The sequence below is a fragment of the Papio anubis genome, chromosome 4 (assembly GCF_008728515.1).
Source record: "Papio anubis isolate 15944 chromosome 4, Panubis1.0, whole genome shotgun sequence".
NCBI lineage: Eukaryota > Metazoa > Chordata > Mammalia > Primates > Cercopithecidae > Papio > Papio anubis.
In genome coordinates this window covers 139,087,488-139,103,269 of record NC_044979.1, presented here as the reverse complement: position 1 = coordinate 139,103,269, position 15,782 = coordinate 139,087,488, and the positions used below count along the sequence as shown (strand labels likewise).

The following is a 15,782-nucleotide window of genomic DNA, read 5'->3' as shown; positions in this document are numbered from 1 at the left end:
CCCACTGATATCAGTAGGTTACCAACCCCAACACACATCATTTCATCTTCTCCCTCCATCCAAAGCACAGAAACATCATCCCTTGTGGGCACAACCTCTCCCACCATGTCCACTGTGAGAACGACCCTCAGAAGTACTGAGAACACCCCAATCACTTCCTTTAGCACAAGTATTGTTGTTACACCTGAAACCCCAACACAGACCGCTCCTGTACTGACATCTGCTACCAGGACCCAAACATTTCCTGTACCTACTACTGTCACCTTTGGAAGTACAGACTCCTTCACGTCCACTCTTCACACTCTCACTCCATCAACAGCCTTGAGCACGATCATGTCAACATCACAGGTTCCCATTCCTAGCACACGTTCCTCCACCCTTCAAACAAGTGCTTCTACTCCCTCATTGCAAACTTCACTCACATCTACAAGTGAGTTCACTACAGAATCTTTCACTAGGGGAAGTACATCTACAAATGCAATCTTGACTTCTTTTAGTACCATCATCTGGTCCTCAACACCCACTATCATCATGTCCTCTTCTCTGTCTTCTACCAGCATAACTCCACTGTTCTATACCACCACTCATTCTGTTCCTTCTTCAGCATACACTTTCAGTACAGAAAATGTGGGCTCCTCTTCTATCACAGCCTTTCCTACTCTCTCTTCCTCTGCAACCACCAGCACTTCTCCAACCAGCTCCTCTCTGACCACAGCTCTCACTGAAATAACCCCCTTTTCTTATATTTCCCTTCCCTCCACCACACCCTGTCCAGAAACTATAACAATTACCATAGTCCCTGCCTCTCCCACTGATCCGTGTGTTGAAATGGATTCCAGCACTGAAGCTACTTCTCCTCCCCCCACCCCATTAACAGTGCTTCCCTTTACTACTGAAATGGTCACCTGTCCTAGCTCCATCAGTATGCAAACTACCCTTGCTACATATATGGACACTTCTTCCATGACGCCAGAAAGTGAGTCCAGCATCACAACGAATGCTTCCAGTTCCACTGGCACTGGGACTGTACCCACAAACACAGTTTTCACAAGTACTGAAATGCCCACCAGTGAGACCTGGCTGAGCACCAGCTTTGTGACCCCCCCACATCTTCCTGGCGTCTCTACCATCCCACTCACCACGAAACCAAGCAGTAGCCTTCCGACCATCCTGAGGACTTCAAGCAAGTCAGCACCTCCTCCCCATCCACCCACCCGGGACTTCCAGGATTTTAGTGGCCCCCTGCAGACTCCTGCCACCCGCCTTACATCGCGCCAGGACAGCTCCCACCACTTCTCAGACTGACCACACGATCCAGCATTGACCACCACACTGCCAGGTTGGACCTTCTGCCTCTGTTCCCTCCTTCCTTCCCTGCAAAATTTCTATATCACCGAGATCAGGGCTTTATCCTGAACTTCCCTTATTTCTTATGTTCCCAGGCACCTGTGACAGTAGTGGCGCCTGGGAACAGAGGCCGAATGTGCTTGCGATCCGAGGGAGTTCTCTGGGGACGCTATCAGTTCCAGACCAGCTGCGCCAACCTGGGGTCTGTGGGATAGCCACCTCAAGTGCCAGTGCCCCAGCACCTTCCTATAGTTCCGGGTTTGTGGGGACATATGGAACAGGTGGATCTAGGTGAGTCATAGGCTGGCTGCTTCTCCCAGAGGCTGTCCCAGGCTCCTCCCCAGACTTACCCTCTGTAGGGCCTGGAGGCAGGTTTTATCTGAGTTAACCTCCACATAGCAGCTCATGCAATTGCCTCCTGCCCCATGTCATGCTCCTCTCCATCCCTCCACCCCTTAGGAGCGACGGGGACCCACACTCCCCTCCTGGGAGTCATCTCCTGATTTGGGCTGCTTGGGAGGCTGTATCAGTTTCCAACTGCTGCCCTACCAGAGCCTGAAACCTGGCTGCTGGAACCTTTTGACGCCTCTGACCTGATTCTAGCAGATTAGAAATCTGATGTAGGTGTCACTGGGCTCAGAATCAAAGGGCACCACCAGGGCTGTGTTGTCTTCCAGAGGTTCCAGGAAAGAATACATCTTTTTGCCCTTTGCAGCTTCTGGAGCCTCCAACATTATGTATGCCAGGGCCTGAAAATAAATGTTCAAGCCAGCAAGGGCTGCCTCTGTGTCTTTCTGCCAGCCTCGTCTCCCTCTGATGAACTCTGGCCTCCTCTATTGCTTCTTCCACTGTTAAGGACTCTTGTAGTGACTTTGCCTCCCTCCCCAAATGAGTCTATATTAATTTTCTCTAAGATCAGCTGGCGGATTGGAGGCTGGGCGTGGTGGCTCACACCTGTAATCAGCACTTTGGGGAGGCCAGAGGCAGGAGGAATCCTCACCTGAGGTCAGGATTTCGAGAGCAGCCTGGCCAACATGGTGAAACTGTCTCTATTATAAATACAAAAATTAGTTGGGCATGGTGGCAGGTGCCTGTAATCCTCACTACTCAGGAGGCTGAGGCAGGAGAGTTGCTTGAATCCAGGATGTGGATGTTGCAGTGAGCTGAGATTTAGCCACTGCACACTAGCCTGGATGACAGAGGGAGAGTGAAACTCTGTCTCAAAGGAAAACAAAAATCAGCTGATTGTCTTATAATCCCTGCAGTTTGGAAGGCTGAGGAGGGAAGATCGGTTGAGGCCAGGAGTTCATGACCATCCTGGGCAACACAGCGAGAACCCCACCTCTACAAAAAATTTTAAAAAATTACCTGGGAATGGTGGCTCATGCCTGTGGTCCCAGTAACTTGGGAGGCTGAGGTGGGAGGATTACTTGAGCCTGGGAAATCAAGGTTGCAGTGAGCTACGATCCCACCATTGCACTCCAGCCTAGATGACAGAATGAGACCCTATCTCAACAATAAAAAAAAAGTTAGGCTGATTAGCAATGGAATTCAATCTGCACCCTTCATCCTCCCTTGCCATATAGTGTAGCATACTCACAGTTCTGGGGATTTGGACATGGATCCCCGCCCACCATGCGGGCAGCCAGGAGGGACCACAGGCTGACCGCTGTCTTCCTGCCTGCTTTCCCTCATCTCCACACGTTCCTTCCTTCCTTTCTGTCTCTCTCTTTTCTTTTCTTTTCTTTTCTTTCTTGTGTGCTTTTTCTTTCTTTTCTTTCTTTGTTGCTGCCTCTCTTTCTTTCTTTCCTTCCTTCCCTTCCCTCCCTCCTTTCTTTCTTTCTCTTTCTTTCTTTCTTTCTTTCTTTCTTTCTTTCTTTCTTTCTCTCTTTCTTTCTTTCCTTCCTTCCTTCCCTCCCTCCCTTTTTCTTTCTTTCTCTTTCTTTCTTTCTTTCTTCCTTCTTTCTTTCTTTCTTTCTTCTTTCTCCTTCCTTCCTTCATTCCTTCCCTCCCTCCCTTTCTTTCTTTTCTTTCTTTCTTCTTTCTTTATCTTTCCTTCCTTCCTTCTTTCCTTTCTTTCTTTCCTTTCTTTCTCTCCTTCTTTCTCTCATCTTCACACAATGCTTTCTCCCTTTCTTTCTCTCTCTCTGTCTTTCTCTCTCTCTCTCTCTTTGTTTTTCATTTTCTAGAGACGGAGTCTCGCTCTGTGGCCCAGGCTGTAGTGCAGTGACGCGATCTCGGCTCACTACAACCTCCGCCTCCTGGGTTCAAGTGATTCTACTGCCTCAGCCTTCCGAGGCACAATGCATCCTGGAATTCCTACATCTGTTCCTGCCTGTGGGCATCAGTCCTCAGGGATCTTGGAGAGGAGCAGCAGGGGGAGCCTGTGGGTTGGGGAGGGGGTGGTGTTGGTGGCTTCAGACGGAAGCCGATGGAGAAGTGACTGGGGACATGCTTGCTGTGTGCAGATGTAGTGGAGACTGAGGTGGGCATGGAAGTGTCTGTCGATCAGGAGTTCTCGCCGGACCTCAATGACAACACTTCTCAGGCCTACAGGGATTTCAACAAGACCTTCTGGAATCAGGTAAAGGGCAAGGAGAGGGGAATTTTTTTTTTTTTTTTTTTTTTGAGATGGAGTCTCACACTATTGTCCTGGCTGGAGTGCAGTGGCATGATCTTGGCTCACTGCAACCTCCCCCTCCTGGGTTCACGTGATTCTCCTGCCTCAGCCTCCTGAATAGCTGGAATTACAGGTGCACACCACCACACCCGGCTAATGTTTTGTATTTTAAGTAGAGATGGGGTTTCACTATGTTGGCCAGACAGGTCTCGAACTCCTGACCTTGTGATCCACCCACCTTGTCTTCCCAAAGTGCTGGGATTACAGGCGTGAGCCATGGCTCCCAGCCGGGGAGGGGAATTGAAGGGTGCTCCCCTGGAGCTGGGATTGGGCATCTGGGTGCCCTCAGGTCTGCAGGTTTTGATGTGAGCCCAGGGATCCTTGGTGTTTCAGATGCAGAAGATTTTTGCAGGCATGCGGGGCTTCACCTTCAAGGGTGTGGAGATCCTGTCCCTGAGGTAGGGACCCATCTGGAGATGCAGAGGCGGTGTTGGGTGGGGGGGAATGTGTGCACAGAAAAAACCCATTCTTTTCTTTTGTAATCATCAGATTTTATAAAGAGAGGGGTGGAGGGGCTACATAAGGAATCACTCCCTGGGGTATTTTTTGAGATTGTTTTCTGGGGCCATTTCTCTGGAGGAGAGATGGCACCTCTCTTCCTCAGCACACTGGAAGGAGAGAAGTTGCAGGGACATGTGGGAAGGTGGTGCCTGGATCAGTGACTTCTTCGCCCTCTGGCTGGCCCCTGCTCTACTGGGTGGGTCAGCATTAGAGAGAGAGAAAGAGAGAGAGGGAGAGAGGGAGAGAGCATCCAGGGGAGCCAGTGGATGATGGCTTGATGCAACACAAGGAGAACGTCAGGCCAGATGTGGTGGCTCACACTTGCAATCTTAGCACGTTGGGAGGGCTAGGCGGGTGGATCACATAAAACCAGTTCAAGACTAGCCTGGGCAACATAGTGAGAACCCAGCTCTACAATAATAAAAATAGTAATAATAATAATAGTAAAATGATTAGCCTGGTGTGGTAGTGCACACCTGTAGTCCCAGATACTTGGGAGGCTGAGGAGTAAGGATCACTTTAGCCCAGGAATTGGAGGCTGCAGTGAGCTATAATTATACCACTGCACTCTAGCCTGGGTGACAGAGCCAGACTTTGTCTCTATAAAACACACAGAGACAGGAAGTCAATCATGTCAATTATTCCTTGTCCTGCCTTCCCAGGCGGACCAAGTCAGGAATGCTGGCAGCCCCTTCTAAAAAGGATGCATGTGGCATCCTGACTCAGGACCTCTGCCCCCTTTCCCGCTTCTGGTGCACTTTGGGTTGCTTCTGGAGTGCTCCTCCAAGGACCCATGTGCCCCTGGCTGGGGCACTCTCTAAGGCCGTGGACCCCTCAGGAATGGCAGCATCGTGGTGGACTACCTGGTCCTGCTGGAGCTGCCCTTCAGCACCCAGCTGGAAAGCCAGTACGAGCAGGCGCAGACGACGCTGAAGGAGGCGCTGCAGAATGCCAGCCAGGATGCGGACAGCTGCCAGGACTCCCAGAGTGAGCCCCGGCTGGAGGGAGGGGCCAGGGCCTGAGTCGCCACCCCAGCCCACTCCAGCTGGGCCAGGGGCCCTCTGGGCTCGGGTGCCAACCCTATGGTACCTCTGGCAGGTTGGGAGAAGGGGAATGAGTCCACACACAACGTCATCAAGGGTGGGGCTAGGGAGGGTCTCCCCAGGACCTGGGTACTGGGCAAGAGAACCCCTGATGGTCATGCTCTGCATTTCCCGGATAGCTGAAGACCTCAGATTATTCAGGGGAGATGAGGGAGGGAACAGGAGTCTTCTCTTGTGGCCCCTCCACACTCCCCCAGACAGAGACAGCCCTCAGTGCCCTCCCTGTGCCTCTCCTGCTTCCTGGTCCTAACCCCTTGACCTTAACCCCTTGACCTCCCCCTCCCATTCCATCTGTGCCTGTGTTCCCACAGCCCTGTGTTTTAAGCCTGACTCCATCAAGGTGAACAACAACAGCAGGACAGAGCTGACCCCGAAAGGTGAGGGTGGGGTAAAGGGTTGAGTGGTCGCTCTCCCGTGGCTCTGATCCCAGCCACCAGGGACATTTGCCCATTGAAGTCGGGGGCAGGGAGAGACCTTTGGGGGAGGCAAGCGATATGGCCCAGGGCGGCCCTTCCTGGCGCTGATTAGTGGCTTCCACCTGAGGACAGCAGGGGCCACGAGGAGAGGGTGAGGGTGGTGGTGCTGGACTCCCCTCATCGAATCCCAGGGTCTACCCCACGGAATCCCACCTCGGAAATGGAATCCTCCTCCCGCATTTTCAGAGGCACCATTATCAGGCCCCTGAATAGAATGGATGAGGTCCTTGTCTCTGTGCAACCCCCTCCCCAACCCCCTAGCCATCTGCCGCCGCGCCGCTCCCGCGGGCTATGAGGAGTTGTACTTCCCCTTGGTGGAGGCCACCAGGCTCCGCTGTGTCACCAATTGTCACGTCAGGGCCAGTGCGTTCTGGAGAGGAGCGGTCCCACCTGTCGGTAAGGCACCGCTGACCATCAGCATCAGCCGAGCCCCGCCCTCGCACTCTAAGATGAAGCCCCGCCCCATGCTCCGCCCCGGGTCCGCCCCCAGGCCCTGTGGTGGAGCCTTGTCCCCAGAGTCCGGCTCCAAGCCCATTCCCCTTGCCCTACGGTGGAGCCTTGCCCTGGAGCTCTGCTCCCTTGCCCTAAGGTGGAGCCCCGTCCCCCTAATGGAGTTGAGTCCAGTCCCCTCGTTCTGGGACCACTCATTCTAGGGTGGGGCCCCGTCCCCCTCGTTCTAGGGTTGAACCCCGCCCCCTCCTTCCAGGGTGGAGCCCTGCCCGCTTGATCTAGGGTGGAATCCCGCCCCGTTACCTAGGGTAGAGCCCCGCCCCCTCGTTCTAGGGTGGATTCCTGGCCCCTTGTCTAGGGTGGAACTCCCCCGCTTGCCATAGGGTGGAACCCCCCGCTGCCCTAGGCTGGGACCCCGTCCCCTCGCCCGCCCCCGTGGGGCCCAGGTGCACGCGTGGACCCCGAGTCCAGAGGTGAAGAGGGTCTGACCCTGCGATCTCCCGCAGCTGCTACTCCACGGACACGCACTGGTTCTCCGGCCCGCACTGCGAGGTGGCCATCCACTGGAGGGCGCTGGTCGGGGGCCTGACGGCGGGCGCCGCGCTGGTGGTGCTGCTGCTGCTGGCGCTGGGCTTCTGGGCGGTTCGCTCTGGATGGTGGGGCGGTCAGCGCCTAGACCGGTGAGCGCTCAGAGGGCGGGGCCGGGGGGTGAGGGCGGCCAAGGGACCCCAGGCGGGCCCGCTATGTCTGACCGCGGCGGCCCCACCTAGGTCCTGGGACCAGGACAGGAAATGGTTCGAGACCTGGGATGAGGAAGTCGTGGGCACTTTTTCAAACTGGGGTTTCCAGGACGACGAAAACCCAGGTGAGTCCCACCTCCTGGGGAAGCAGGCAGGGGCTTTCCTGGGCAACACTGCGAGGACAGACGCCCTTCCTGCCTTCCTCGCATTTACTCCATCCCCCTCTCTCTTCCGTCCCCTCCCTCTCCCCTTCTCTTTCTCCCCTCTTCTCTGTCTCTCTCTAGACAAGGATAAAAATTTCTATGTGGCCTTGGAGAACGTGGACACCACTATGAAGGTGAGGGGCTAAAGTGGGGGACCCCAAGGAACTCTCCCAGCCTCCATTTCAGATTCCCTCCGCGACCCCAGAGGGCAAGGAGGGGGCTGGGCTCGGATCAGCAGTGACTTCCCTGTCAGCCCAAACCAGTGGATCCGCCTTCCCTTCCCTCACTGTGACTCTGTGACAGGTGCACACCAAGAGACCTGAGATGACCTCGTCCTCAGTGTGAGCCCTGCGGGCCCCGTCACCATCGCCTCTGCCCTGCCCGGGACACAAGGCTCTGCACTGCGTCCATTTCAAGTGGTGGCCCCAGGATGTGGACAGCCCAGGCTCCTGCTGTTCTTGGGCAAAATGAAACTGTTCCCCCAAATCCCATCCTTGTCTTTCCAAATTGGCTGAACCCATCAGAGACGCAGTTCAGGCAGGTTTCTTCCACCGCGGAACCTTGGGCAAGTCAGTAAGGAGCCCAGTTTCACCTGCAAAATGGGTATAACATCTCTGTGTGATATCTCACACCATTGTTGTGTAAACCATATGGACTTCGGGTCACCTGGTCCTATTTTACCTGTTTGCCCTTTGTTATTCTTCGATCCTCCCGACCCTTGAAACCGCTTCTGGTTCCTCGCCCCGTTCCGCTTCACCCTTACTGCCTGTTTCTTTACTTTGAACCTGCAGCCTGTATTCCATCCCATCTCCTCTGTCCTTTCTCCTGAACTCCCTTGTTGCCTTTGTTCTTTATTCCTTGATGTTCTGACACCGTTCCGCGATCCCACCCCAGTCCCCAGCCCTAATCCTCCCTCATCCTGGTCCCTATTCTGTGGTGCACCTCAGCTGTTGTTCCCCGACACCCTGCCCATCTCTTCTTTATTCCCTTTATTCCATCTTTCTCCCCTTCTGAGTCAACTGACCGAAATTTTGCCTTGAATACCCTGACCCGTTTCCACCCCCTACCCCACCCTTCACCCTGAGCCCTGCATGACTCCTCAGTCCCTGCTGCAGCCCCTCGTCCCTCCACTTCAATCTCCCTCCTTCTCACTTACTCCACCGTTTGAACCTTATCCCTTTCATGTTCACTCGATTCCTGCGGACCCCTGACTCCTGAAATCCTTAATCTCCTTTGGTCAGCATCGGTTTCTGACCGGTCGGCATCTGTTCCATAGAACACAATATGTTGTTCTCTCTGCCCCCTTTCACCCCGCAGTGCTTCCACCTGATTGGAGAACCAGGGATTTCCAGAGGCGGCGCTGCTGTAGAAGGATCCTGAGCACCCATGTCTTCCAGGGAGGAAGCTGAGGGGGTCTGTGGGCAGCCCTAGAGGCCACATTCCTCATAGAAAACACAGAGGTTGGGGGAACCCATTTGTTGGGGAGTGACTGGGCAGGAGCCCCTGGGCTTTGTCATCTGTGCTCTCCCTCACCCCTACCACTGCCCTGACCTTGGACACTGGGGGCTTAGGAGCAATTAGACCGCTGGATGCTGGTTCAGGAGCTGGGTGGTCCAGGGGCTAGGGGCTGCCTGGTCCAGTCACTTTACAAGGATGGGTGCTGGGCCTCCCCAAAGATCTTGGATTCTCAAAGGCTCCCAAACCCTGATAGCAAACGCACACAGCAGAGCCTGTCTGTGCTGGCACAGGGCCCTTCTGTTCCTGCTGTTGCAGGCAGTCAGGCCTGCCTGAGGAGTCGAGGGTGTTCAGAAATAACATGTCCCCTTGGGTCTTTGGGTGCGGGCTTGGGAGAGGCCCCTGTGATGTTTGCCCTGGGCAGGGACGGGCCATGGCCTTTCGTCACCTCTGTGTCTGGCCAGGGGTGGAGACCAGGACCATAAAGTCTCAGGTGTGAGTGGGCACCCCGCCCAGGAGAAGGGTTGGAAGCTGGGGACCCCAGGGAAAGCCCTGGACATTTGGAAAGGACCATGTCGAGGTGGGGAATGGGGAGGGATTGCTGGAAGAGAGAGGGGCTTCTCGGGGGTGGGAGTGGAGGGTCTTTCACTTGGTCTGGCCTGTTGCCAGCTGCCCCTTCCATGGTTCTGAACTTCTCCCTCTATGGCCACCCGCTCCCTGGTGCTTCTTGGCCCCCACCTCTTGTCACCCGTGGTGTGCTCACACCTCTAGCTTCCATCCCTCCCTCCTGCACTGCCCCACCCACAGTGCCTGTGACTTCCGCTGAGAGAGAGGGACCCTGGCTCAGCACAGTGACTTCTCCAGGACTTATGAGGGAGGAGGGTGGACAGGCTGCCCTTCGTTTAACTCCCCGTGGTCACCACGTGCTACCTGCTCAACGCCATCACCTCACCTCTACCCTGGGACAGGCACTGCTCTTCTTCAAGGCAAAGGTCTCTGGGGTCCTTTTTATAGCTGATCCCTTCCTGGGAGGCTTTCATTTCTTGGTCCCTCTTGACGGGGGAAGGCGGGCAGCCAGGGGCCCGTTCCCTGGGAAATGCTGGTGATCTGGATTCCGACGCTGGCTCTCTGGCTCTCTGCGTCCTTTACTGCTACATTGACACAGGGTGAGTGCCCCTGGGCTGATGCTCCGGGTCCAGTGCTCCTGGGTGGTCATAGTACACGCCCCTGCCTCAGGCAGCAGGACTGCAGGTGGCCTCCTCCCCTTTGCATGGCAAGGGGCTGCCACAGGGCTGTGACCTCATCTTGCCTTGGGGGTGCTGAAGGGGTCACTGTGGAGACCTGTGGGTGCCTGTGGTGTGCAGGGGATGGTCTGCACACAGCCCCTGGCCGTGGGGTGGCTGAAATCCACAGCTTCTGCTCTCCAGACTCCCCCCAGGAGGATGAGGGGGTTTTGTCACAGACAGTGGGCTCTGCCCACCCTCCTCCTGGGGGCTTTATCTGCTGGAGGAATGGGTCTTTCCAAGCCTCACAGGGGCACTGCACATGCTGCCAGCCCTGGTCAGGAGAGAGGGAATCCAGAGGGCTGTCTGACAGTGTCCTCTCTTGACTTGGAGCAGCCTCAGGTGCACCCGGGGAATCCCCTCCAGTTAGAAATGGCTGATGGGGCCAGGTGTGGTGGCTCATGCCTGTAATCCCAGCACTTTGGGAGGTACAGGTGGGTGGATCACCTGAGGTTGGGAGTTTGAGTCCAGCATGGCTAACATGGTGAAACCCCGTCTCCATTAAAAATATAAAAATTAACCAGGCATGGTGGATCGCACCTGTAATCCCAGCTACTTGGGAGGCTGAGGCAGGAGAATCACTGGAACTTGGGAGGTGGAGTTTGCAGTGAGGCAAGATTGTGCCACTGCACTCCAGTGTTTAAGAGTGAAACACTGTCAAAAAAAAAAAAGAAAAGAAAAGAAAGAAAGAAAGTGAAAATAAAAATGGCTGCCAGTTGCGGTGGCTCACACCTGCAATGCCAGCACTTTGGGATGCTGAGACAGGCGCATCACGAGGTCAGGAAATTGAGACCATCCTGGCCAACATGGTGAAACCCCAACTCTACCAAAAATATAAAAATCAGCTGGGTGTGGTGGCACACGCCTGTAGTCCCAGCTACTCGGGAAGCTGAGGCAGGAGAATCACTTGAACGCGGGAGGTGGAGGTTGCAGTGAGCCGAGATCACACCACTGCACTCCAGCCTGGCGACAGAGCGAGACTCTCTCAAACAAACAACAACAACAGCAACAAAGTGGCTGAGGGGCTGCGGGAGGAGACAGAGGCTTGGGGATCCTTGCTCAGCCTGGTCGTGGCTGTGTGTGAGAGATGACTGGTTACCCGATAATTTCTCTCATACAGAACAGACTTTCTGATTCCTTCCTGGCAGGGGTGGACAAGGATGAGGAGAGGCGGCAGAGGGAGACCTTGAGTTGAAGGCTGTGGGGTGGGCAGAAGGGGTGGTGAGGGGGCAGGGGAGCTGGGGTGGGGGTCTCTGTAGCCCTGCAGGACACCTTCGAAGTAACCTACCAGGGAAGTTCCACCATCCTCCTAGCCAGTGACTCAGGCCCTCCGAGGCTGCCTCTGTCCGCCAAGCCTTGATAGATGATTGCTCCTTTACCCTCCCAGGACATGTTGGGAGAGAGGTACAGAAGAGGAGGAGCTGATGGGAGAGTTTCAAGGGCTGAAGTGATGAACTCTGTGGATTTGGGGACATTATGAGAGTTTGTTAATAACACATAGATTCCCTTTAAGGTAATATACAGGAGTGGGAAGCTGTGGGCTGGGATGGATCTTAGGAGGGGTCCTTTCCATCTCTGCTTCCCAGGCCTGGCCTGACTGATCCTGCGATTTCTCTGGTCAGATTATTCAATGAGAGGGTGATGGAGGTGATGGCAGCGATGATGAAGGCGCCAGGAGTCAGCAGGTGGCATTGCCTCGGTGTACCCAGCTGAGTGTTAGAGACAACCCCCAAGGAACCAAAAGTCCCTGTCCCTCAGGTGCTTATAATTGTGTGGCAAAGATAACACAGGTGAATCCCTTCGTGTGTAAAACAGTCAGAAAAAACCATCTATCTATGGCCAGTGCAGAAAGCAGGAGGGAGTGAGGCCACGCAAGTAGGACCACTCTGGAGGGCTCCGGAAGGTCTGATTAGATACAGAGATGGAGGCAGAGACCCCTGCCCTCCTCTTGCAGAGGCTTTTGCTGTTCACAAAGCCATTTCCCAGCAGGTAGCTCGTATGATTCTCATGAGGAGATCTGTGTAAGGAAGTCAGGGTAGATGAGGATATGGAGGCTCAGAGAGAGGATGAGTGATTTGCCTGGGGCCACATATCAAATAATGAACACGGCGACCACTTTACAGTGGATTTGCGCCCTGCGCCTCTCCTCCCCTAGAGGATCCCAGTTCTCTCCACTAGCGCCCCTCTTCCCCTCTAGAGGAACCCAGTTCTCTGCAAACCATCCCGTGCTCTAGGAATGGATTCTGGGTCCTTGGCAAGCAGTTCAGATGTCAGATCAGAGACTACCAGTGGCATCTGTAGTTTTTTTTTTTTTTTTTTTTTTGACAATCTCCTCTGTCACCCAGGCTGGAGTGCAGTGACACAATCTCGGCTAACTGCAGCCTCTGTCTCAAGGGTTCAAGAGATTCTCCTGCCTCAGCCTCTGGAGTAGCTGGGACTACAGGTGTCTGCCAACAAGCCCAGCTAATTTTTTTGTGTGTGTTTGGTAGAGACAGGGCTTCACCATGTTGGCCAGACTGGTCTTGAGCTCCTGGCCTCCAGTGATCTGCCCGCCCCGAACTCCCAAAGTGCTGGGATGACAGGTGTGGGCTGCTGCACCTGGCCCAGCATCTGTAACTTTTCTTCCTACTCTCTGCACCCTCTTCTGGGTACTCCCGGGCACACTCTGGACTGGTGAGGTTTTGGAGAAGCAGTCGACTGAGGGAAGAGCACTCTGAGAAAGTAGAAAAATCATTTCCACAGCTCTGCAGGGGAGCTACAGCGTAGGAATGCCCTGAAAGACGAGGGGGCATGTGCTGGATCAAGCGTGATGTTTGCTGGGGAGAGTGTGGTGGTGCTGGTGCATTTGTGGATGACAGGAGCACTAAGACCAAGCTGAGATGTTTAGACATCACAGGAACCTCTGGGACTAAGTAGGGCTGGGGATGCCTCTGTAGGGCAGACCAGCATCAGAGAGGCCATCGAGAGGCACCCAAAGCCATCCTGGGAGGAGGATATGAAGGCCCAGCTGGGAACCCAACTCCCCTGGAAATGGGGGCTCCACTTGATGGTTGGCTGGAGGACACTGAGACAGATAGTCTAGGAGGCTGTGTTAACTGGGAGAGGAGCCTTTTTTTGCTGGATGACAAAGGTCTCCAGTTGGGGCTGTGGAGTTTGGGGTGATGGTGAAGTTTCTGAGTGGAGCTGTCCTGGAAGCCTGGGTCTTAGGGGAGGGCTTCTAGGATGGGTCCAGTGCCATTGCCCCAGCCCCTGCTACAGGCTGAGGTAGGAAAATGTGAGTGCTCACTATGAACTAAATCAGCTGGCACCTTGGTCTTGAACTTTGCAGCGTCCGGAACTGTGAGAAATAAATCTTTCTTTCCTTTTTTTTTTAAATTTTATTTTAAGCGATGGGGGTCTTGTTTTGTTGCTCAGGCTGGTCTTGAACTCCTGGGCTCAAACCATCCTCCCACCTCAACTTCCTAAAGTGCAGGAACTACAGGCATGAGCCACCACACCTGGCCAATTTCTATTGTTTAAGCCACCCAGTCAATGGTATTTGCTATGGCAGCCCAAGAAGACTAAGACAGGCTGCCTTCAGAATTTTCTCTTCATCAGCTGGGTGCAGTGGTTCATGCCTATAATCCCAGTGCTTTGGGAGGCCCCAGCCTGGGCAACATAGTGACACCCCATCTCTTAAAAAAAAAAATTAGGCTGGGTGTGGTGGCTCATGCCTGTAATCCTGGCACTTTGGGAGGCCAAGGCAGGAGGAACCCTTAAGCCCAGGACTTCGAGACTAGCTTGGGCAACACAGGGAGACCCAATCTCTTAAAAAAAAAAATAGCCAGTCATAGTGGTGCATGCCTATAGTCTTAGCTACTTGGGAGGCTGAGGGGAGAGGATCTCTTGAGTCCAGGAATTCGAGACTGCAGTGAGCTGTGATTGCACCATTGCACTTCAGCCTGTGTGACAGAGTGAGGCCCTGTCTCAGAAAAAGCTTTTCTCTCTTTATCTTTGGTTTTCAGGAATTTGACTCTGACTACAATGTCTGTGGTTTGTGGCCCTTCATTTATTTTTGGAAATTCTTAGTGATTATTGTCTTCAAATATTTCTCCTGCCCTGTTCTCTCTCTCTTCTCCTTCTGAGACTACAATGAGACGTATGTTAGGCCATGCCATACTGGACTACAGCTCTTGGATACTGTTCTGCACACATCCCTACTACCCCTTTCTGTGTTTCAGTTTGGGTAATTTTTACTGACTTATCAATTGAAGGAAGATAAAACTGACTTATTTTCAGTTTTTATTGATTTATCTTCACTAATTCTTTCCTCTACTGTGTCTTATCTGCTGATCATCCTGTTGAAAAGAAGTCTTTGGCCAGGTTCAGTGGGTCACACCTGTAATCTCAGCACTTTAGGAGGCTGAGGTGGGAGGATTGCTTGAGCTCAGGAGTTTGAGGCCAGCCTGGGCAACATAGCGAGACCCTGTCTCTACAAAAAATACCAGAAAAAAATTAGCTGGGTGTGGTGATGTGCGCCTGTAGTCCCAGCTACTTGGGAGGCTGAGATAAGAATGCTTGAGCCCAGGAGGTCAAGGCTGCAGTGAGCTGTGATTGTGCCACTGCATTCCAGCCTGGGCAACATAGAGAGACTTTGTCTCAAATAATAATAATAATAATAAATTTAAAAATCAGAAAAGAACTCTTTATCTCTGATATTATGGTTTATATTTCTACCATCTTTATTTGAAAGAGGCCTCTCGAGAGGCACCAAGAGCCACCCTGGAACAGCAGATGGACGGTCCAGGAGGCTGTATTGACCGGGAGGAAGGAGCCTCTCTTTGGTGGAAGACAAGGGTCTCCAGTTGGGCCTGTTGAGTGTGGGGTGACCGTGGGGTTTCTGGGAGGAGCTGTCTTGGTGGCCTGGGGCTCCTGGAATAGGGACACAGTCTAGAACTCTACCTTCTCCAACTGCTGCAGAGGACACAAAAGCCAGAAAATGCCAGAAAAATGCCAGGGATCCACATGATGACTGGAACCAGTATCCTGTTTTCTGTACATGAAGTTCCAAAGTGTTCCTAGTAAGGGTTGGGGTGGGGATGGGCTAGGGGAGAGGGACCAAGTGTCTGCCCCGGAGGGGCAGGGTCAGGGGTCTGAAGGGGTCAACACTCTTTAGCTTAGAAAGGTGAAGCTGGGAGTGGAAATGGTTAACATCTATAAAATTGGGAAGAGAGTGGTGGAGGTGAGAACAAATTGGTTCACAATAGACAAAGGGGCAACCTTTGAAACTCAAGTGATGTAAAATATTACAAGGAGTGCTGTTTTATACAAAGAGTAATAAACTTACTCATTCAGCAAACACCAAAGGCTGGCTCTGCCTGGGCAGGTGCTCTGGAGGAGGCAGGGTGAATAAACAGTTTATAGTAGAGTTAATGAGATGGGATTGGGGCAGAAACGGCCACAGCCCAGTCTGCTGCTGGAGCTACGAGAGGGGGCCCGGGGCTGGAGGGGCACAGAGGGGACCTCTGGGGGCCTTCCATCTGGGCTGATGAGGGTACGGGGAGA

General features: G+C 53.6%; 1 protein-coding gene, 1 long non-coding RNA gene and 1 pseudogene across 4 annotated transcripts in view; 2 read left to right on the top strand and 1 right to left on the bottom strand.

The window, feature by feature from the left end:
- The window catches only part of LOC101008980 (mucin-12), a 60,704-nt gene that overhangs the window by 13,547 nt on the left and 31,375 nt on the right, over positions 1-15,782 (top strand). Inside the window, exon 1 of one of the 3 annotated variants that reach the window (XM_031665531.1) lies at positions 10,028-10,121. The exons of the other annotated variants lie outside the window; for them this stretch is intronic. Coding sequence (XP_031521391.1) covers positions 10,052-10,121 — 70 coding nt within the window. The 5' untranslated portion in view covers positions 10,028-10,051. Of the gene's footprint in view, positions 1-10,027; positions 10,122-15,782 lie in introns of those variants that run through there. 3 annotated transcript variants of the gene reach the window in all.
- On the bottom strand, positions 4,501-6,410 carry LOC116274554 (annotated as a pseudogene).
- On the top strand, positions 6,865-8,032 carry LOC116274555. The gene is made up of 4 exons (XR_004183308.1): positions 6,865-7,237; positions 7,328-7,422; positions 7,582-7,634; positions 7,804-8,032. It is a non-coding gene; the product is annotated as an uncharacterized LOC116274555 (long non-coding RNA).